Here is a 21,816-nt window from a genome sequence, read left to right as displayed (position 1 = left end):
AAGACGTATAAAATATTGGGCTCCTGCCAACTGATCTCGGAGCTGTAAGATCAGCGGTAACGGGTATCGGTTTTTCACGGTCTGTTTGTTAAGTTACCGATAGTCGACATATAACCGTAGCTTTCCGTCTTTCTTAGGCACAAACAGGATTAGGTAGCCTGCTAGCGATATCAACGGGCGGATATATCCTCTTCGAAGGTTCTCCTCTAGATATCGCTTGAGTTCTTCGTTCTGTGTCTAGCTTATATAGTAGATCTTGAAGAACTTTAGTCGTACTCCTTCCTTGAGCTTAATCTCGTAATCCTATAGGCCGTGTTCTAGTAATCCTTCTAGATGCTTTGGTTCGAATGCTAGGTATCCTTCGTACTCCCTCGGTACTTCCCTAGTCTTGTCTCGTTTCTTGGTTTTCTAATAGTATACGAACTTGGTTCCGTCTATAGCAATACTGGTGATTTCTCTTATCTTAACCTATTACTCTAATTACAGTGCTCCGTATTCGTCAACGGAGAGAACAGCTATCGGCGGTTTAGCTCGTTCCTCCTGTCGTAACGTTGGTGTCGTTATACCGCTTCTTCTAGAGTCCGTAGTGGTCTGTCTGCCACTGCCCGTCTCTTGCGGTAGATCTGTAGGATATGCCTTCCCTTTAGTATTGTCTGCTTACAATCCTTACGTGCTCCCTATCTTGCTAGTCGAATACGACTCCGTTCGGGGTCGTAGGTAGCTACTATTCTTCTAGCTAATGTCTAGGTTGTAGTCTTCATACCATGGTAATCCTAGTATTATGTCCTTGTCGTCGCCTATATCTATAATACTAAATATAACTACTATAGTCTTCCTTGCTATAGTGATGTCGATCGGTTCGGTCTCCCTATATACCTATTACGTTAGGAATGGCCCTTTGACTATGCTATACTTCCGTTTCATCCTCTAGGATATCCGTAGCTAATTTACAAGTGTCGGCGAAATCAGGTTTATCTCTGCTCTACTATCTACTAGTATAAGCATTTCGTGTTACTTCCATTATACCATTATCTATAGTTGCTTGTCTTACCGTCGTCGTCTAAAGATTACGGCAATTTCCTATATTTCTGCCAGGAGGTCTCAATATAGTAGTCTCTTATACTAGTTCCTCCTATACTACGCTACCACTCGCCGCTATATAAGCGTTAATGGTTTTCGGGCCCCTCGAAGGGCCCTAACCCGTTTCCTAGGTTAGTGCTAACCTCTCCAATTGTTTGGCTAATAGCGGCTTCGTCAATCGTTCTTATTTCCATAAGCCATTAAGCGCTTATAGCTTCCTACTATTAGGTCTATTCTACTTTCTGTCGTACAGTCTATAGCTTCATCTGAAGCTCCCGAATTCGCGATTTCTTTTCGTCCGTATAATAAAGACAATCGTTACTCTAGCATAAGTCCTATATATCTCGTCCTATTCCATAGTGCCTAGGCCAGGCTCGTCTTAGAACTACCATAATGCCTTCTAGACTCTGGGTTTCGATCTTCTAGAGTAATTCGGCCGCTCTATTTCCTACGTTATAGACCTATTCTATAGGGCATAAACTTCTGTCCCTGTTTTCCTATCGGGTTGGCCAGTGATTGTTTTCGAATTTGTCGTGGAAGTGGTATCGGTATTTATATACTATATACTAGAACCAGGGCACTTATACGTATGCCTTATATTAAGGGTATAATCGTATAGCGTTACCTAGAAGATATTAGAATTCTTTTCCGAATCCTTCCTATTATACGTAGACTATAGGTGCCCTAATACTAAGGTAGGAATGTTTCTTCTAGTAGCTCTCCTATATATATTCGTCTTTTCCGCGGTTCGCGTATATAAACTGGTACTCTAGGTTTCATACGTTATAGCTAAGTTGCTGATTGTCAAAGTGCGCGGTGTAACTATCGAGTCTATCGTACGTCACGGGCTGTTCCCCTTTGATAGTTTTTACGATACGTCGGAGTTCCCTTATTTCGTCCCTTATCTCGTTACTCTACTAGGCGAGTCGAGTTAGGCGTCTATCTCGTTCGTGTAACTCCGTATTAAGCCGGAAAACTTCGTTACGGTACCATTCGATCCGTTCCTAAAGGAATAAGATGTTCGGTCCGGGTTGGTTGACTCCTTGGGTGTCGGTTATCTACAATCCATCCTATCTCTATATAACCGTAAAACCCTATTGCCTTAAGGCTAGGAGAATCGAAATCGGTGGCGTGTACTCCCCTGCTATATCCCATTTGGTAATGCCTATCTCGGGGTCTATAGTGACTAGTTTGGAGTATGGCGTCTATTTGTCTTTGCCGTTATTATTATATTTGAGACTATCTATGTTGCTATCCCTATCTTCGTAGCTTGTAGCTATTACTTTGACAACGTCCTTGGTTTCGTCGATAACTATAGTTTCCTTTCCTAGGACTAGTTTCTAGTCTTTCTTTAGGCTTTGACATTCTTACCTATAGTATCCTTTCTTTCTATAGTTATAGTAGGTAGTATTAGACTTATCTTTAGCCGTCTTCTTCTTATCCTACTTCTATACTATATCTATATCTATAGCTCTAGGATATATCCTATACGAGGTATTAACGTACGCTCGCTTTTTCTTATCGTTAGCCTTAACTATAGTTCTATTCATTTGACCTTGTTTCTACTATTCCTATATATAGAGCTAATCGTTGATTCTAATAGCCTATACGATATATTTATTTAGCGTTTTAGGCCGGTCGTACTTATATAGCTTGTCTTTGACCTTTTCCTTTAAGCCGTTATAAAATAGTTATATTAATGCCTCGTCATTAAGCTAAGACTTGAGTATATCCTATCTAAATTATATAGTATAGGAGGCTACTAACTTGGTCTATTGGAGGTTAGCGAGCCTTTCTTATATATGAATCTTCTCGTCTTTATCGCTAAAGACCTTCTAAAGCTCTTCTTCGAAACGGTCGTAGGATCGAAAGACTGCCTATATAAAGGCGTCTTAGTCGTCCTCGTCGTCCTTAGTGAGGTAGTCGTTCCATATAGGTTCGAACCATCTAAGTGCCTTGCCCTCTAATCTTGTAGCTATATAGAGGACTTTAGCTTTGTCGTCCGGAAACTTGTCGTCATTAAGCCAGAAGTAGGATCGGAGGTTTATTAAAAACCCTACGAGATCTTCCTTGGTTCCTCTGTATTTACTAGGTAGTTTGATCTTGATACGGCTTGCTTTGGCAGTCTCGAGCGCCTTGATTTTGGTATAGGCCTCGTTGACTAGTTTCTGCGAGTGCTTTTCGCCGTTCTCGAGTTCCTTGATCCGAGCTTGAGTAGCCTTGTCTCTCTGGTCCAACTCCTAGATTCGCTACTAGAGTTGACCAAGCTAGGCGAGCAGCTGTTCGGCCGTAACGTTGGTAGCTATATCGATGTCGAGGTCGAAGTTACCTCCGTTCTGAACCATGACAGAACAAAGGGAGTGATAGTAACGTGTGACGAACCCAACTCAGACTTCTTCTGAAAGGGTTTAGACAAAGGTAAGTGACGCGGGGCAAGTGTGTAAGTCGTCTGAGGGATTTGGTGAAGCTAAAAGGTTTATAATAACAGAGTTATCTCTTTATAGTAGTGCGATGCTATTAGGAGTGCTGTGATATAAAGAATGCGTGTTGCGTTACTATCACTAGTAAACTCTAGAGTCTACTAGAACGAGTGACTATCTATATGTATATATAACTTTGGTGATTACTCCTGATCACGGTGATCGTGAGTGATCGTATAGTGGTGATCACCCTGATCACTGGTGAGCGTAGTGATCATAGCGCTTCTTATGTTGTGATTGGCCCTTCCGTTCCTTTGGCTTGATTGGTCTGTCTGTGCCGGTGGCCCAGGCGGCATCTGCATGTATATTTCCGTGACAAGTATACATGATATTCTTATAGAAAGAGTCTTCTAGTTATACAAATTTAGCTATAACGGCTTCTTCTAAAGGTATTAGATCGCTAGATATTAAGGGCGATAATCCTCCTCCCTAGAGTTACTCCTATAATGCCTAGATAAGGTTATTCCTGGCTTACTTACGAGTTAGGCGCTCTGGAACTTGTAGATCTGGCTTGTAGTTGCCGTCAGGGTCGACGAAGTCCTATATACTGGCAAATTTAGCCTACGACTATAGTTTAATATACTACGAGTTCTAGGAACTAGGCCCTATGAGGTATATAGAAGTCTCGACTAGGATCTCGGACATAATAGACGCGTCGTCGAATGCGTATAGAAGCAGGGTATAAGTGTTCGTAATAGAGGAAGCTACCACTGATATTGAAGATACGTCGGCAGAGGAGTAGTCAAGGCGCCGGGCTCATAACTGCCGAACGTAGTGATGAGCTTCCGGGAGCGTTGAAAGTAGTCTGTAGTGGGTGGCTTGTACGAAGGAAAAGAGTGCCTTATTGAACTATCTACAAAGGAGACAAAACGATTGATATTTATAGACAAAGGGACTGGCCAATGCGTTGGCAACGACGCCTCATACGCTGTAGCACGTATGTGGCTAATACTCTTAGAAGCTCCACAGCTTCTGACAAGAGGACGATCTCGAAGCGCCTGGAGAAGCCGACGAAACACACTTGAGCCAAAATACCCATCTCCAGGTGGTATGATCCGAGATGGCGCCGCCGAGGAGCGGGCCGAGGATGCTCGAGACGGGCAAAGACGGACGAGATGATGGCGATGTAGGCCGGGTACTTGGGCGGGGACACCATGAGGGGCGAAAAAATAAATAAATAAATAAACTGATGGACGGAAACCTCTCAGGCCAGCTCGCTCTCCATGATCAGAGGTTCAATCACTAACTTAATTACAACGACTCGTGCGTGTAGCATGTGCAGAGATCGAGCTACGTATGGCGCATTCGTTCGCTCACAATTTAATCACTTCAGTGTTTCCTTCCTTGTCAAATGCATCAAGGCTCCCGGACCCACCAGGGTGCAGCCACCCACATCTGCCTGGAAGGCAGCAGCCCTGCTCGGCCCTCTTGCTTCTTGATCCATCAACATCACGAATCCATCATCATCAACCATTACAGAGATACGAAGATTTGATCCATCCATCTATCCCAACATCAAGTGAAGCTCGTGGACATTGGCACAAGGCGTAACAATGGAATCATTGCCCCCTTCCATGCCGCCGCCAGCCACGGCCGGCTCCGTTCATCCCAACGAGCTCCAGATGATGGAGATGGACGTCGACGGTGATCTCGTCCTACGCGTTGGCTCCGAGCTTGGCAAGGCGCAGGACTTCCGAGTCTGCTCGGCGACGATGCGGCGCGCGTCTCCGATCTGGAAGGTCATGCTCTTTGGTCCTTGGAAAGAGGCGAAGCCGACCGAGGGGAACTGGTGCGTAGATCTTCCCGACGACAACCCATGGCCGACGGGCATCCTTCTCGCCATCATCCATTCCAAGTTCGACCTGGTACAGCAGGTCAAGAGCCTCGACGAGGTGCACGAGATCCTGCTCCTCGCCGACAAGTACGACATGACCGCGTTCCTGCAACCCTGGGCCTCCTGCTGGATCTATCTCCGACTCCGGCCCCCCCCGGGCAGTCCATCGCGGGTGACCGGTCGTGAGTTGATGTTGAGAATTCATGTTGCCTGGGAACTCGGAGACGAAGGAAGGCTCTCATCAGTCATAACAAACCTTGTCTTCTCCGTGTCGATTTCCAACGATTCCGATAGCGAAACTCAGATCTCATATAAGGGTGAGACAATACGCCCGGAGCAAAACCACGGACCTCCTGACCTCCTAGGTACCTACCTACCCGCATTACCCCGTTTTCCCGTAATTAATTAATCGTTTGTGATTGGCTATTCTCTGTAATATGTCTCCATCTTCTGGCTGTCTGGCTGACTGTGATGAAATGTTTAAAAATGATCAGAGCTTATTCAGAAACGCCGACTTGCCTTGATCCAAAAGCTCCTAGACTTCTACCACGGAGAAGTCAACCGCCGCACGACGGACACCCCTGATCGCACGCTTTCCGGGTCTTGGGACCCCGTGCGGACGCAGCGCGACTGCCAGCTCCTAGGGTCCACATGGGGGAGCCAACGGCAGCGGCTCGAGGAGCTCGGCCCGCTCCCGACGCAAGCCACCGCCGTCGCCCAGAGCGCTAACGTCGTCATGTACGCCCTGTCGGCCGTCTTCGCCTGCGGCCGCGGCCGCGCCCGCAGCCTGCATCCCGACCGCAAGAGGCGCGATCCAAGCTTGGTATACCAGGACTTTCTGGCCATAATCGACGAGCAGAAGATGGAGCGGGACGTGCTGGAACCGCACCACAAGGAGCGCTTGGCTGCGCAGCGTATGAAGATGGGCCTCGACACAGGCGCGAGCTGAGCGGGTAGGTAAATAATTAATACCCAGGTGGATCGCTTGTCCAGACCACGTGTTTGGTTAATTAGCAGGGAGAACGTGCCTGCATAATTAGATATCTGAGCATGAAAATTTGAAATTGGTAGAGAGAAGCAGGAACGCGGTTTCGGAACGAGACAGCCCCGGTCACAGGTACCGAAGGAGTAATTAATTAGGAGCAGTAATTAAGCGTCATCGCGGGAGAAATGTGAGACGTCAATAAAACTTGGGAGGGAGAGGACTAGGTTAGGTAAACAATTGGAAAGGAGAATCAAACAAGGCGCTGCCAACAGACACCTTCATATGGAGCAATCAAGGGCCTCGAATGGGCACGGGGAGTGGTTCATAGGAACCGGTAACATCTCGTGGATGGCGGAAGACTCTCGTAGACGCATGTCGGCCTGATTGATGATGCATACCACGCCAGACTGATCATAACCAATGAATATTATAGACTGACGCATTTCTCTTCGGGTCAATATCATATCATCGTAGTCTGATTAATATGTGTTATATAGAGAGACCCGTCCACCCGACCGACCGAGGAAGTAGAAAATCAAAAAAAAAAAAAAGTTCCCATTAATAGTACAAACGTTGCTCCAGATCCCGCCCGAGGTCGTCACATTCAAAGTCGTTTCGTAGCCACACAACAAACACCGCAGTTAATTAAATTAATTAGTCGGTGTCAGCAGCGGTCCGGGAACCGCCCTTGCGGCCTGCCTCGCGGGCCCGCTCGCTGCCGGGCTCGAAGCTGCCGGAAGAGGCCTGACCGCCCTTGGAAGCGATCTCGCGCTGCCGCCCCGTGAGGATCAGCAAACCTGTCCAGTCGTATTCTCGGGGAGGTCTGTCCCCCCCCCCCCCCCCAAAAAAGGGACACAATGTTGCGCCCAGCGGGATGGGGTGGAAAAGAGGGGCAGGCAAAAAAAGGACATAATTAATTAATTACCTGCTTGTCGGGGTCCATGCTGGCGAAGCCGCCGCTGTGGCTGGACTGGCCGCCCTTGGAGGCAATCTCGCGCACTTCTTCCTTGGGGCTGGAAGAAAGTAGTGTTAATTATTAGTGATCGAGAAGACCAGATAATTAGGCAGATTTTGATTTATAGAAAGCGGTCCATGAGCGTACCGGTTGGCGAAGTTGCCGGGGTTCTGGTTCTGAGTGCCGGACATGTTGGATGGTTGGATTTTTGATATTAGAGGACGGGTAGAGTCTCGTTGGGAGGTTTTATGTTTCCTCTTTGGAGCTGTGTGATGCGAGAAGACGTTCGCTTTGGTTGAAGGGAGAAGAGGTTTATATCGTAATTAGTAAAAAGGAACCCCCTCTCTGAGATGACGCAGGCCGTTCGGCGGAGGCGGTTTGGCGGGATCGTCGATGCACCCGACGACGACGGGGCTCGTCATGATGTAGATGGTGATGTCAACGTGATGGCTCGAGCCATCGAGGTCAGCAAGCCGATGTCATGGAGCGGGTCTCGTCCCTCGCGAACTATAATGAATTACTTCGCGCGGTGTCGACCCCGTCAATCAAGTAGTCTGAACAACTAGACCCTTTGCCCGAACTAGACGCCCTTTCCCCTGAATTCCCAGGGCGCCGATTGCTGCTTGCTACACCCGACTGCCCTTAGAGTGACGTCCTTCGAGCCCCACATAGTTAATTAATCCCACGCAATCCTACGCCATCACACTCGATGCCAATTGCCGGCCTCCGCAATGGAGAACCAGGCCCAGATCTCCCGTGCCAGAAGGGAAGGGATCGGAGGTGCTGGCCGCATCCCGTAGGGCTCTTCGCCCTTCTCGAATCCGAGCCCAGGAGGCTCGACGTCAGTGGTTATTGAGGACGCGAAGTCGTCCCAAATACGGCGCAGCTGCGGATCGACGACCTGTCGTCCAGCCACATCCTTCAAGAAGCAGTATTTGCATCGTTTTTTTGAAACGCATCCCTAAGTTGCGGGTCATCTATTTTCTCCACCTGTTTCTCGGTGGGGAATTGGAGCAAGTCGATGACGGAGGCTTTCAGCCGGTCCAGAGACAAACGCACCAACTCTAAATCTGTCAGAAGAGCACGAGCTTCTAAGGCACTAGCCACGAGCTAGCCACACAGCGAGGCACGCTTGCTAAACGCATTGGCCATTTCCTTCGTCTCTGTATAGCGCTCTTTTACTTTCTTTCTTAGGTATTAGTCTACAAGGTACTTTGTTAATTAACCCTTCGAAGCCACCGCGGCAAAGTCTCCTTCTGTCGTTCGAGTCTTCTAATTAACTGCGTTTGACAGAGGCAGACAGGGAAAGTGTAAGGCGCGAGTTCATATCTTCAAACCCCGGGGAGAGGAAGCCGGGACTGGAAATAATGACATGATATGATGATATCAAGGATTGGTGCGGATTCTCCTTTACGGGTTCCTTTTGATGATAGGGTTTGAAACTGACTTGTGTACGGAAGAGGGTTGTTAAGCGCAGAGAGCCAATTCCAAGCTCGCCTGTGACGTATTATATGTAATTAATTACGTGTGAAAGCGTGTCGGAAGCTGTGGAGCTTCCAAGCGTATTAGCCACTCGTTTGCCACAGCTGTATGAGGCTGTTCAACGCATTGGCCAGTCCCTTTGTCTATAAATACCACTCTTTTTGTCTCCTTTGTAGATAGTTTCAACAAGGCACTCTTTCCTTCGTACAGCCTCCCACTGCAGACACTGCTTTCAATGCTCCCGGAGCTCCCACTGCGTTCGGCAAAGCGTCAAGAAGATCTGGTCTGGTTGATTGCGAATTCGGTTTGATAACTCGAACTGCTGTCACGTTGCCAGAGACCACGGAATTAATTATTTAATTACTTCCTCCACCATGCACACCTTACACACTTGGTTGACTCAACCTCTTATTGGGCCAGAGTGAGAGGAGTGCTGGCTCAAGGAGTCTAAGGCCAAATGTCGACGGGGCGCTCCAAGCCCACGCAGCCAGATATGCAGAACCCCACGGTCATGTCCCTCTGTGCAGACGAAAATTTCAACAACTGTGTGGGAAGAAGAGCTAATATAAACTGTATACTAGATGGTCCATTGTCGTCTGGTTGCCAAGGTGTTGGCCGGATCAAGTCAAGATGCAGGTTTGGGGTTAGGGTTTTAGCGGTGTTGAAATGTTGGTAAGTCGGTAGTCTTATGTAATCGCACTAACGACACCTTCTTCCCTCCCTGCGTCACCGGCCCCCCCGCAGGATGAAAAACGTAGCAATATGCCATACGAGAGGAACATTGTCAAGGAATTGGATCCGGAAAGAAGATTAGGCAGTTGTCAACATTTTTTAGTTCAGTATAATACCGCTAGTGCGTCTTCAGAGGGCAGGGGATCAGGGCATCGGAGCAGCATTGACTATGCCCGCGCCTCATTGGCCAGCTTTGATACCGCTTCGCACGTATAAGACCGTCTCTCCCATTCTATTTTACTTCCTTCCCTCTTCTTCTTCCCTTCTCCTTCTTCCCCAGGACACCAAGTTACCCCGGCCTGCCCATTTTCCTACGATCAAAAACCCGCCCATTCGGATGCGTGGGGACCGTATACGCTTTCGCATCTCATTGGGCCAACTCTGGTCCTCCGGAGAGCGTTATTGACTCGAAGCTGCGCAACCCAGGGCTCGCCGCCTGCAAGTCAGCGCCCTGCTGCTCGCTGTATCCGGCTCGGCCGGGTAAACACAAGGACGGGCCGACGTTGCATTGCCGCCCGCTAAGAGCCTCTGTCAGCTCCCCCTCGTGATCCAATTGCATGTATTATTATTGTACGGAGTGAGTCCGTACATGTGATTGGAAACGTAATTACCTGCGACTTCCGTCTCGATCACACCATCCCATCCGGTTGTCCTCCAGCGTTCGCGTTCCTCATTGCGTCTCGAATCGAGATCCCCCCTTGGCAGTTGAGTAAGACAGAGCTGAAGCCCGCCATTTGAGCAACCCTGCCGATCTTTTTCTCGGGCCCTTTCTCGGCCCCGTAGTGCCTGCTCTCGAGACTGTACTGCGTGCCAAAGAGGTGGCCGACCCAGTCTTTCTCGCGGTTGACAAAGACGCTGTCCGGCTCGTAGCCGCTGTCGTGCTCGTCCTTATATTTGCTGAGGACCCCGAGCTTCGCGACGAAATCGGCCGCGTTGGCGAAGTGTTCGGTGCAGAGGACGTGCGAGCTGAGGAACCCGAGGTCCGTTCCGCGCTTCTCCTGCTTGCTGCCCCTCAGGGGCGCCGGGAAGGCCCCGTCCTCGTCCCGCCCCAACCTCCAGTCCACGCTCGGGCTCCCAAACGTACAGACGCAGAGTCGATCCAGCATCGTCCTCCGGATGTCATCCGCTCCTCTCGAGTCCTTCCCGGCGGACAGGATCAGCTCCTCGAGCGCCGGGCGCAGCAGGAGGCAGCCCTGCGAGTGGGCAATCACCACGACGTGGTCGTACGCCCTGCCCTCCCCGGCCTGCCGCAGCGCGGCCCTCAGCTGCTCCTCGAGCTTCTCCTGGGCCATCCGGCTGCTCTTGGTCCGATTGGTGGCCGCCTTCTGGCTGCCCGCGCTTCCCGCGCCCCGGGCGTCCCTCTCGCCGGCGCACTCAATCAGGTCCCACAGGATGCCGTCACCCCGGTTGAAGACGCCGGTGACCTCGCGCGAGTACCTCTTGGCTAGCTTCTCGCACGCGAGGTGCAGCCAGAAGAGCTCCGTCGCGATGCCGTTGACGAAGAACCACTTCTCCCTCGTGACCTGGGGCGGCTCGTCCGACGGCTGTGCCCCCGGACCCAGCCTCTCCGCCACCGGTCCTCCTCCGGCTGGCTTTCCGGCTGGGCCCCCTCCTCCTGCTTTCAGTGAGGAGGGAGGAGGCGGGGAGGAGGGCGGGAGCCGTGTCCAGGGCCGCTGTGGCATGCCCGGCTCCACCACGCACTGCCATCCCGACGGTCGGACCACGATGAGGGTGCCCAGGCCGCAGTCGTCGCTGGGTAGGATCGTCTCCTTGGTCATGTCGATCTGCTCGAATTTGACAGGTGCTGCCGCGCGCTTGAGGATGAAAACGACCGACTTGACGAGCCGCTGGAGCTGGCAGGCCACGGCGTGCCTGTTCATGGGCTGCGAGAGATCCAGCTCGTTGTAGGGCCCGTGCAGGTCTCCCTGCGCGGCCTTGCCATCCAGCGAGCTCGCCGGGGCGTAGCACTTGACGCACTCGATCAGGTCGACGAAGAATTGGACCAGCTCGTCAAAGTGGTTCCACACGAGACCCAGCGTCGCCACGTTGATCTCGTTGCTGAGTATCCCGCCCCGGAGAACCCCGAGCCGCCCCACGGTGCCGAGCGCGGTCTCCAGCACCAGCCGCGGCAGTTCCGGCAGGGCCTTCAGCAGCTTCCCGGGGCTGACCTTCTCGGAGATTGAGGTGACGAGGCGCCACAAACACCGGAGGATGCTCTCGACCTCGTCGTCTTGCGCTCTCTCGATCGCGTCCGCGGCACCATCCTGAATCGGGCGCCACCGCTGCAGGACCTGTACCGACAGCTGAACCAGCGAGTCGTCAGCGGCGTCCCGGACCGTCTCACTGGCGGCCTGGACGATCCGATCCTTGTCGGCAAACTTGTCCACCAGCCACGCCGGCAGCGCGGTGACGGCCCTCTCCTTCCTCTCCTTTCCAATGATGGCGTCGGCCACCACGCTCGCGGCGGTCCCCACCTGCTCTCCCAATTGGATTGCCTGATTCTGGGTGACATCCGCCAGGGAACCCAGCATCGGTCCGACGACGGGGATCCCTTCCCACGGAGCAGACATGGTCGGACGTAGAATTGCGGAGGAGCGCCCGAACGGCGAAACGCTTGTGCGTTTTGTGTTTAAAGTAAATGACACTTTAATTCCAGAGGGGATCTGAAATAGAATCTCACAGTAGCTGTGAGAGGGCCTCTTCTTTCCTTTGAGAAAATGCGGCCGCTGTTGTTCTGTGTTCCGGAGGAATCTGTAGGTTTGAGAAGTTCAAAACCCAACCCACCGTCATTATCACGTCGGGTTGGACGAGCATATTAATTATTAAATATGTGATGTCAGGTTCATGTCAGGCACCGGGCCCCCTCTCGCCTATCTCCTGCCATGCAGCGACTTAAAGTAAAGGAAGGTACACATGATGAGGTCAGGCATTGGTAAAGGTCGGACAGTGCAGTAGGCCACTTAAGTGGTAATTAAGTAATTAATTAATTACTTGATATTGGGAAAGAGCACCCTTGGGGTGCAACTGGTATATAAGACTGTGGACTGCGTGGCTGGAAACCGGGCACCTTCTTTTTCTCCCCAAGGCATCGTGTGCACCATTCTTCCGGGTCTGTTCATACCTTAGCCATCTGGGCCTGTCGTGCCCGCCATCTAGTCCTTCATCTCTCTGTGCCATCACCAGAGCCGTCGAGCTTGGTACTCCTTCGCGCCCACGTTTTGCAATGCCATAATAATTATTATGCCAGGGGAAATATGCACATACTTACAGTGCACGCAAACGTGACGACTTCCAAAAAGAAAAAAAAAAAAAGAAAAAATCGAGCAGCCTCATCCTTCCCGAATGTCCCCCAGGAACTCACTCTCGCCTCGGTCCTAACCGTCCTCGAAGAATCATTGATTATTATTAAGTAATTACATGCATACAATCTTTTCCCCACCTAATTATAATCTCAGAATGCCAGGAACGCAGGGGCCGGCTGCTCGGGCAACGCCCTTCCGCCAGAGCCGGAGACGGAGTCGTCGCGCGCCATGCAGATGGGGCAGGTGTCGTGGTGCTTGCGGAACCAGCGGGCGATGCACTCGGCGTGGAAGAGGTGGTGGCACGGCAGGGCGCGGACCAGGCTCTGGTCCCGGAACGGCTCCAAGCATATGACGCTGCGGGTTAATTAACGGGCCGGTCGGCCGTGTTGGGATTTGAGGTTAGAGCTATTTTTTAAACTTTTCTGAGGGCCTGATAAGAAGGGGAGAACGAGATAATTAAGAGGAGAGGGAGGAACTAGAGAGCAGCACGAGGTCCGGACATGGAGGGGGAAAGGAGGGAAGACAAGGAAGGGGGAGCGTGCGGAGAGGGCCACTTGCCATTCAACAGACCGGCCACGTTGGGTTGCGGGGATTTTGGTATCCTCGGCATCATCCCCTCGGAGCTGCTTGTAGGTTCGGCCCAGCTCGACGACAGCCGGGTCCCCCGGGCTCGCGCTGTGGCTGTTTGAGCAATGATTTGTCCGCCCTCTCGTCAACGACTCGGGATCGCTGCGGACGGATACTGCGTGGTTCCTTCTCCTAACCGTGAATTGGCAACTGAATATCGGAATATTCGGGGTTGGGTAGGGGCGGTGTTGAAGAAGAAGTAGAAGAGAATTCAATGTCAGCGCAGCATCGGCGTACAAAAAGAGCATGACTATGACAATGGCCAGAGCCACGGCGCAGATTCCAAAGACGATAAATCCAATCCACGTCGTCCTTGATGGCGAGGCGGTGCCGGTGTTGCCGCCGTCGCCTTCCTGGGGGCTCGATATATCGTTGGCCGATGGAATCGCTCCGGTGGTGGGCATGTTGCTGGCTAATTAATTAATCAATATCGTATAACTTCTTACTAATTTCATCCCCAGAGGACGGAGCGTTTCCGGGGTGAGAATACCCTCGGCCCTGTTCCGGATGCGCTGATGGAACAGAGAACTAGATCATAGGAACCGGCCCTGGGAGTGGAACGCGTTGTTGTTGTGACGATCGTTCTGATCCACCACCACTGGCCTTTTAGGGTGTGGCTGTGCCAGAACCATAACCACGGGCCCTTAATTCCTGGCTATTAAAGTAGCTTGTAATAAATCGTCCTTTGATTCACATCTTCGCCACCGCCTGAGGTCTTCTTACCACTCTCGTCAACGAGACGTCACGCCAAGGAGAGGCTAGACTGCGCCCCTTTTTTCAACGTCATGCCATTTGCGGTAGGTTCCGGTATGGTAAGCTCAGCTAATCTACCTTGCTACGACCTCAATTTCCAACACATTTTGTTTTGGGGGCCATCCTGTCTATATCGCGCTCCGCCCGTCTCCAGTCCGACCGCCTTTCATCTTCTTTCCCTCCTTTTAATCATTCTCTTTGTAGAGACGGATGGTTCTTGCAGTCTTAGACAGAGGGCAAGATGGCTCAGAACGAAGGGGCCTTCCAATCCTCATTACCGCCGCAAAATGACTCCGATATCAGTATTGACATTGCCGCGGCCGGCAGTCAGCCCGGTGTGCGACTCCATTCCTAAGTCATACCTCTAACGGGCACCCCTTTCCCCTACCCGCGTCTGTACTGACTTTGCTCTCTCTCTCTCTCCCGCTCGCTCTCTGCCCTATGTAGACTCCGAACCACGCCCGGACGGGATACGGCCGGATCCAGGGGAAGAAGAGCTCTTCAATATCGAGGACAACCCGTTTGCTTTCAGCCCAGGCCACCTGTCCAAGCTGATAGAGCCGAAGTCGGTCGCCGTCCTGCAACAGTTAGGGTGGCTGCAGGGATTGGTAAAGGGCCTGCGGACCGACATCCGGGCGGGTCTACAAATCGGCAGCGAGGGAGAGGCTGGCGGTGATGGCGCGGACCGGCGACGTGTGTTTGGAGAAAACCGGCTGCCGGAACGCAAGTCCAAGTCGTTCCTGGAGTTGGCGTGGGTGGCGCTGCAGGACCGGATGCTGATCCTTCTGTGCGTGGCCGCCGTGGTCTCGCTCGCCCTGGGCCTGTACCGGACCTTCCATGGCCACCGTAGTGATGCCGAGGGGGCGCGGGTGGAGTGGATCGAGGGTGTGGCCATTGTGGTTGCCGTCCTGGTCGTCGTCCTGGTCAGCGCGCTCAACGACTGGCAGAAGGAGTGGCAGTTCCGCAAGCTCAAAGAGAAGAAAGAGGACCGATCCGTGGCACTGGTCCGGTCCGGCAGGACGGCCAAGGTATCAGTGCACGATGTGCTAGTGGGCGACGTCATGGTCCTAGAGCAGGGCGACGTGATCCCCGTCGATGGGGTGCTGATTGACGGCCACAGCGTCGGCTGCGACGAGTCGTCGGCGACGGGCGAGTCGGGTGTGGTCAGGAAGATGCCGGCCGAGGCCGTCTCGCGAGCGTTCCGGCGGGCTCACGATGCAGACGCCAGGACGCTCGCCAAGATGGACCCCTTCCTCCTCTCGGGCTCCCGGGTCCTGGACGGTGTGGGGACCTTCCTCGTGACGGCGGTCGGGCGGCATTCCGTGTATGGACGGACCAGGATGGCGCTCCGCACTGACCCCGGCATGACACCGCTGCAGGGGAGGTTGAATGTGCTCGCGGGTAGGCCCTTTTGCCTTACATAGTCTCAGCTTTCTCCTACGACTTTATGCTTATAGAATACTGATGATGCCCAGGGTACATCGCCAAGCTGGGCAGCGGCGCCGGCCTGCTGCTCTTCACCGTGCTCTTCATCGAGTTTCTTGCAGAGCTCCCTGGCAATCCAGCCAGCGGCGACGAAAAGGGACAAACTTTCCTGCGAATTCTCATGACGGCCATAACCATCATCGTGGTCGCCGTGCCCGAGGGTTTACCACTGGCCGTGACACTGTCCCTGGCGTTTGCCACGAAGAAGATGACGAGGGAAAACAACCTGGTGAGACATCTGCAGTCGTGCGAGACCATGGGCAACGCGACGGTGATCTGCTCCGACAAGACAGGAACACTGACCGAGAACGTCATGACGGTGGTCGCGGGCAGTCTCGGTACGGGAGAAGGGGTCGTCACCTTTGGCGACGGGAGGATTGCTAGCTCGGAGGGTTCTGACAGTGGTTATGGGACTCTTGAAAACAGGAGGAAAGCGACAACGACCCAGGACGGCGGTGTAGAGAGCCCGGGATGGCCGGCGGGGGACGCAACAGAGCAGCCACAACGACCACAGCAAAAGAAGCAACACGAACAGCAGCAGCAGCAGCAGCAAGAACAGCAGAAGACACAAAAACATCGACAACAACAAGAGTTTCTGGCGGCGACGAGCCCCGAGTTTCGAGAGCTCGTAAAGGAGTCAATCGCCATCAACACGACTGCCTTCGAGGGCCAAGACGAGAGAGGCAAGCTCGTCTTCGTTGGCACCAAGACCGAGACAGCGCTGCTGGATTGGGCCAAGCGGGACCTGGAGCTGGGCCCGCTATCGGCCGAGCGTGGTAAGCACCCACTAGTGCACCTTTTCCCGTTCAGCTCGCGGCGCAAGTGCATGGGCTCCGTCATCCAGCGGCCTCCCGGTTACGGCGATGACGGCGGTGGCGGCGACAACGGCGAGAATGACGACTCCGGATCCGGAGGGCGGGGGTACCGCCCACACCGAAATCGATACCGGCTGCTGGTCAAAGGGGCGCCCGAGGTGGTGCTGGAGAGGTGCAGCGCCGGTGTGGCCGACCCGGGCGGGGCCGGGCCACTCCCGCGCTCGCCGCTCCGGGAACCCGATAAGACGCGCATCGCCGAAACCGCGTCGCGGTATGCGTCGCGGTCTCTCCGCACGCTCGCCCTGGCCTTTCGCGATATGGACGAGTGGCCCCCGTCGCGAACCGGTAACGGGGCTGGGGTTGGGAGGCGGGAGAACCATGACGACGGAGTTGACGGCGATGACAACGGTGGCAGGGACGAGGATTGGGCCGTTGAGCTTGACGACGTATTCCGCGACATGACGTGGATCGCCCTGGTGGCCATCCAGGACCCGGTGCGCGAGGGCGTGCCGGCGGCCGTGCTCGACTGCCGGCGGGCGTCGGTGGCGGTCAAGATGGTGACTGGTGACAAGATCGAGACGGCGCGGGCGATTGCACTCGAGTGCGGCATCCTCGCTCAAGAGGACGAGGGTGGTAATGGGCATGGGCAAGAGCATGCAGTGATGGAGGGAGCGGCGTTCCGGCGGCTCGGCGAGGAGCAGAGGCGCGGCATCGTCCGCAAGCTGCGGGTGCTGGCGCGGTCGAGTCCCGAGGACAAGCGGGTGCTGGTCGAGTCGCTGCGGTCGCTTGGCGAGGTGGTGGCCGTCACGGGAGATGGGACCAACGATGCGCCGGCGCTCAAGGCGGCCGATGTGGGCTTCTCGATGGGCATCATGGGCACCGAGGTGGCCAAAGAGGCGTCGGACGTGATCCTCATGGACGACAACTTCTCGTCCATCGTCAAGGCACTTGCCTGGGGACGGGCTATCAACGACGCCGTCAAGAAGTTCCTCCAATTCCAAATCACGGTCAACATCACGGCCGTGGTGCTGACCTTTGTCTCGGCCATTGCCAGTGACCAGGAGCGCTCCGTCCTCAACGCCATCCAGCTACTCTGGGTCAACCTCATCATGGACACTTTCGCCGCCCTCGCCCTGGCCAGTGACCCGCCCACCGACAGCCTCCTGGACCGTGCCCCGGAGCCCCGGCTCGCGCCCCTCATCAACCTAACCATGTGGAAGATGATCCTGGGCCAGTGTGTGTACCAGCTAGCCGTCACCCTGACCCTGCACTTTGCTGGGCCGTCCCTGCTCCCGTCGTCCTATTCAGAGCCCCAGCAGCGCACCCTCGTCTTCAACGTCTTTGTGTTCATGCAGATCTTCAAGCTCGTCAACAGCCGGCGCATCGACAACCGGCTCAACATCCTCGAGGGCCTGCACCGTAACCCGCTCTTCGCGTTCATGATGGCTGTCATGGTGGCCGGCCAGGTCCTCATCATCTTCTTTGGCGGCGATGCCTTCGTAGTCACCCGTCTGACCGGTCCTCAGTGGGCCATTTCCCTCGTCCTCGGCTTCTTCTCCATCCCCATCGGTGTCCTCATCCGCCTGCTCCCGGACCGGTGGATCCGCGCCGGGGTGCGGTGGGCAGCTCGAAGGCTTCCCTCGTGGCGCCGCCGGAAGAACGCCGAAGACGAGGAGCGGGGACGGGTTTTCGTCCCCGCTGCAGATACGGATGCCCTCTGGGGCGCCTATGCCGTCGAGTATGCCGAAGCCGGTGGCGTCGGTCGAGATTTCGGGAGCACCATGTTCTCAGTGCGGGATGACCTCGCCTTCCTGAAGCGGGTGCGCGGCGGGCGGATGGCGGCGCTGGCCGATGCCTTTGCCGTTGACCGAACCAAGAAGACTGAGGGCGAGCGGAAGCTCAGGCGGCGGAAGCGCTCTGGGTCGGCAATGCGGTCGGCCGTCGGGGCGCCCGGTCTGCTGGCCGCCAGCATCGGCGCCATGTCGCCCGGCAACCAACCCCGTTCCGAGGCCAGTCAAACCAGTCAATGGGGATTAGAGCGTAGACTGCCTTGATCATGTCGTACCAGCGTTTTCTTGTCTAAAGATAGGTTTAAAATAATCACATTCAAAATCTGAAACTATTATTAATCAATGATCCTTGAGTTGAGGCATCCATCAATCGAGCGAGTCAGAGATGTCCAAAATCCTTACATTGGAGAGCGAAGGATGGGAGCTCGGCTTGGAGCTTCGTTTTGGCTTGTCAAAGTTCCCTGACGGAAATGTGCTATTGAAGAGTGAAGGAAAGAGCTTCGCTCCTTGTAAAAGTGTAAAACTTTTCTCCCAAAAGGTTTCCCGTATATCTGAGTGGCCACCAGGTCCCTTACTTCCATCCGTACGCGAAGCTCTTTCCCTACGCGTCGCCTGCAAACGATGGTGCATTCGCCACAGGGATAATTATGACTGCAGTTGCGAGTAGCCGGGCATCAATCATGCACCTTCCTCTATTACGACTTATAACTCTTCGTTTTAAGGCAATCGCAGCACGAAGCGAAACCTCGGGCTTACTATGGTGCCTCGGAACTGAGGCGTAGCGAAGCATAACGTCAAGGTAATTACGTAGACGACAAGTCACGGTATTTTCTAACGTCAAATCCTGTTCCGAGTTTCTGGAAAGCGGCAGCAACTGCGAGAACCTCTGTGGGCTTCTCCGCATAATTATACCACCCACCCTTTTCTAGAATCTCATGAAGACGGGAATATAATGCTTGCTATGAAGGGCCGTATGCATGACACACGCACACTAATTAATATGCTGTTGTTTTCCGTTTATAGCCACTGCACCCTGAAGTCGCTCCTCACGGCTCTCTGCTCGAAATTGTTCTTCTCGCTCTGCATAACTTTGGGTCGATAGATGCGACGTGCTGCGACAAAAAGCAATGCGGCTGGCTGCGTGGGGCCGCGGGATGTGCTGAACAAAGCACATCGCTGCCCAACCCCAGGTTGCTTATGTTACAGCGTCGTAGTGAAGGGAATTACCAAATACGTTGGCAAGGTGACGATGGGCAATCTTTATTTGCCATGTCGAAATTCTTCCAGTCGATGGTGAAAGACAACACGCGGACCTCAATGGGAGGGAGAGAGTGCAGGAGTCAGCATGACCCAGCTTGTCGACCTTTCCTTGGGCGTATTGACGAACAACTAACTGCCGTTGGTTAGCGCCTGCTGTCGTCTCCTTAACCACATGTTCTCGCTCCTGTCATTGTCGACATCCAACAACCCTCGTAAGCAGCTGTGAAATCGCGGGAACCAAGGGAGCGGGTGGTTTGAGGTTTTTTAAGTGTTAAGCTCCAGAACAACACTTTGCTTTACACTAATTAATTAGTGTAGTCACCGGTTTTCGATGGCTCCCTGACGTATGGTGCGAACCGTAGCATCGGGTTATGGACCCCTTGCTTCTGCTCTGTAACCCCCACGCCGCACGCGGCAGGACCCATGGTCTTGGGAAATCGCAGTTGCCACTCACGGCCATTTAGGAGCTGAACTTGCATAGGTGCACAGCTTGATTGGACCGCCCCCCCACAGCCTCAGATTTCCGCTGAGAAGCCCAATCAGCCAAGCAGATAACAAGGCGTGTTATATCCCAATCGGTTGGAGCACGCCATCCACCACAGCCTATCGCGCCATGCCTCTCAATCGATATATCGACCTCCTCAGACCTCAGCCATGGGACACAGCAGTTCGAGTTTCACCATCCTCGCGCTCTCTCGACGATGGCCGCATCCCAAAATCAGCAGCAGCGACGACGATGACACCCAGTCGGGCGGCAGGATCGCCACTCGACTTGAACTGACATGACTGGGAGCGTACGGCAGCCGCCATGTTGCACATCCGCGGTGGCGAGGGTGCCACCCTCGACGAGGGCCAGCGCCTGGTCCTGACCGCCGTGACGCGCCTGGCGTCGACGCTCTCCGCCCTCGGTGTCCTGACCATCCTCTTGACATTCTGCTTCACAAAGCACTTCCGGAATCCCATGCACCGCCTCATCGTCATCAACGCCTTTTACAATGCTCTCGACGTAACGTGTACAATGATCTCGACCAACGGGCCCAGAGCGGGGGATACGTCCGCCCTCTGCCAATTCCAGGGCTTCCTGAACCAGATGTACGTTGGGACTCCAGCACACCAAGATGTCCCAGCCCCTCTTTTTGCTCTGAAACAACATAATCTCTGTTTCTAATTAACGACGAAAATACCTACAGGTTCCCAATTGCGGACGTGCTCTGGACGTTGGCCATGGCCGTAAATGTCTACTTGATCGTTTATCACAGTTACGACATTGAGTCGCTGCGGAGGCTGGAATGGAAGTATGTGGCCGGCATCACGACCGTCACCTTCATCCCCGCCTTCGTGATGTTGTTTATCAGAACCCCGGACAAGGGCCCCATGTATGGCGGAGTGACGGTACGCAGCGCTTGTCCCCCACGTCCAAGCCTACCGGGTTTAGCATACGGTCCACAAACAACACTAACGCTCTGGGTTCCCTTCCCTTCGAACAGCTCTGGTGTGCAATCGCCCCGAAGTGGATATTGTTCAGAATCGTCATATACTACGTGCCCATCTGGTAACGGTGCTTTTGTTCGAATGATGTCAAGAGGCGTGCCTAACTGACGCATCACCAGGTCCAGCATCATAATCACCATAGCCCTGTACCTGCTCGTAGGCTTGGAGATCGTCAAGCGCCGACATGTTCTCGAGTCCATCGCCAGCAGTATGCACCGGGCGACCGCTACCGTCACTGCCGCTGCTGCCGACGATGACAGTGGCATTCCGCCCGTCACGGCCGTGTCTTACCCCGGTTCCTCCCGCAACTCAACCACGGCCGATTACGGCGGCCCCAACGGCGCCACCACCACCACCATTATCAGCCGCAGTGGCGGCGGCGGCAAGTCCTACGCCGCGTCCACCTCCACCCGCATCATTCCCTCCAACCCGTCCTCTCTCTCGTTCCGACAGTACATACTGATGCCCCTCTTCTTCTTCCTCGCGCTGCTCCTGGTCTGGGTAGCCCCGTCGACCAACCGCGTCGCCTCCTTCGCAAAGCCGGGCTTTTCCTCGTACCCGCTGCTGCTCGTCGTCGGCTTCACCGGCTCACTCCGCGGCTTCTGGAACAGCATCGTCTTCGTCGTCGTTGGGATGCGGTCCTGGAAGAGGAGGAGGAGAAGAGAGGAGCCGGACGAGATGGCGCTCCGGCCCGTGACAAGGGGATGACAACGGGAATGGGGAAATTATAAGGGAGGGGCTCTAG

General features: G+C 53.9%; 6 protein-coding genes across 6 annotated transcripts; 3 read left to right on the top strand and 3 right to left on the bottom strand.

Annotated features, from left to right (window-relative positions):
- The first annotated feature begins 5,038 nt into the window (after positions 1 to 5,038).
- On the top strand, positions 5,039 to 6,644 carry P884DRAFT_243128 (uncharacterized protein). The gene is made up of 2 exons (XM_069440302.1): positions 5,039 to 5,759; positions 5,889 to 6,644. Exons 1-2 carry the CDS (start codon positions 5,114 to 5,116, stop codon positions 6,341 to 6,343), a joined length of 1,101 nt encoding a protein of 366 aa, XP_069297983.1. The 5' UTR covers positions 5,039 to 5,113; the 3' UTR covers positions 6,344 to 6,644.
- Positions 6,645 to 7,033: 389 nt separating this feature from the next.
- Positions 7,034 to 7,525, bottom strand: P884DRAFT_200005 (uncharacterized protein; the record flags this gene model as incomplete). Its single annotated transcript, XM_069438264.1, has 3 exons — positions 7,034 to 7,150; positions 7,305 to 7,392; positions 7,482 to 7,525. The coding sequence occupies 3 exons, from the start codon at positions 7,523 to 7,525 to the stop codon at positions 7,034 to 7,036; spliced, it is 249 nt and encodes an 82-aa protein (XP_069297982.1).
- Positions 7,526 to 10,177: 2,652 nt separating this feature from the next.
- Positions 10,178 to 12,118, bottom strand: P884DRAFT_277510 (uncharacterized protein; the record flags this gene model as incomplete). The annotated part of the gene is made up of 2 exons (XM_069443083.1): positions 10,178 to 11,071; positions 11,246 to 12,118. 2 exons carry the CDS (start codon positions 12,116 to 12,118, stop codon positions 10,178 to 10,180), a joined length of 1,767 nt encoding a protein of 588 aa, XP_069297981.1.
- Positions 12,119 to 12,999: 881 nt separating this feature from the next.
- Positions 13,000 to 13,200, bottom strand: P884DRAFT_199871 (uncharacterized protein; the record flags this gene model as incomplete). The annotated part of the gene is made up of 1 exon (XM_069438258.1): positions 13,000 to 13,200. A coding segment is annotated over one exon (201 nt), but the record flags the coding sequence as incomplete, so codon positions are not given.
- A 1,067-nt stretch (positions 13,201 to 14,267) lies between these two features.
- On the top strand, positions 14,268 to 18,584 carry P884DRAFT_306914 (uncharacterized protein; the record flags this gene model as incomplete). Its single annotated transcript, XM_069445121.1, has 4 exons — positions 14,268 to 14,289; positions 14,466 to 14,565; positions 14,678 to 15,631; positions 15,706 to 18,584. Exons 1-4 carry the CDS (start codon positions 14,287 to 14,289, stop codon positions 18,582 to 18,584), a joined length of 3,936 nt encoding a protein of 1,311 aa, XP_069297979.1. The 5' UTR covers positions 14,268 to 14,286.
- Positions 18,585 to 20,145: 1,561 nt separating this feature from the next.
- Positions 20,146 to 21,816, top strand: P884DRAFT_223556 (uncharacterized protein). The gene is made up of 4 exons (XM_069439567.1): positions 20,146 to 20,672; positions 20,771 to 20,972; positions 21,068 to 21,132; positions 21,191 to 21,816. Exons 1-4 carry the CDS (start codon positions 20,389 to 20,391, stop codon positions 21,777 to 21,779), a joined length of 1,140 nt encoding a protein of 379 aa, XP_069297978.1. The 5' UTR covers positions 20,146 to 20,388; the 3' UTR covers positions 21,780 to 21,816.

The sequence above is a fragment of the Thermothelomyces heterothallicus genome (genome assembly GCF_042370625.1).
Source record: "Thermothelomyces heterothallicus CBS 202.75 unplaced genomic scaffold P884_scaffold_10, whole genome shotgun sequence".
In the NCBI taxonomy this organism is placed as follows: Eukaryota; Fungi; Ascomycota; class Sordariomycetes; order Sordariales; family Chaetomiaceae; genus Thermothelomyces; species Thermothelomyces heterothallicus.
Note: the sequence above shows the minus strand (reverse complement) of the source record. Positions and strands in the feature narration are given on the sequence as shown.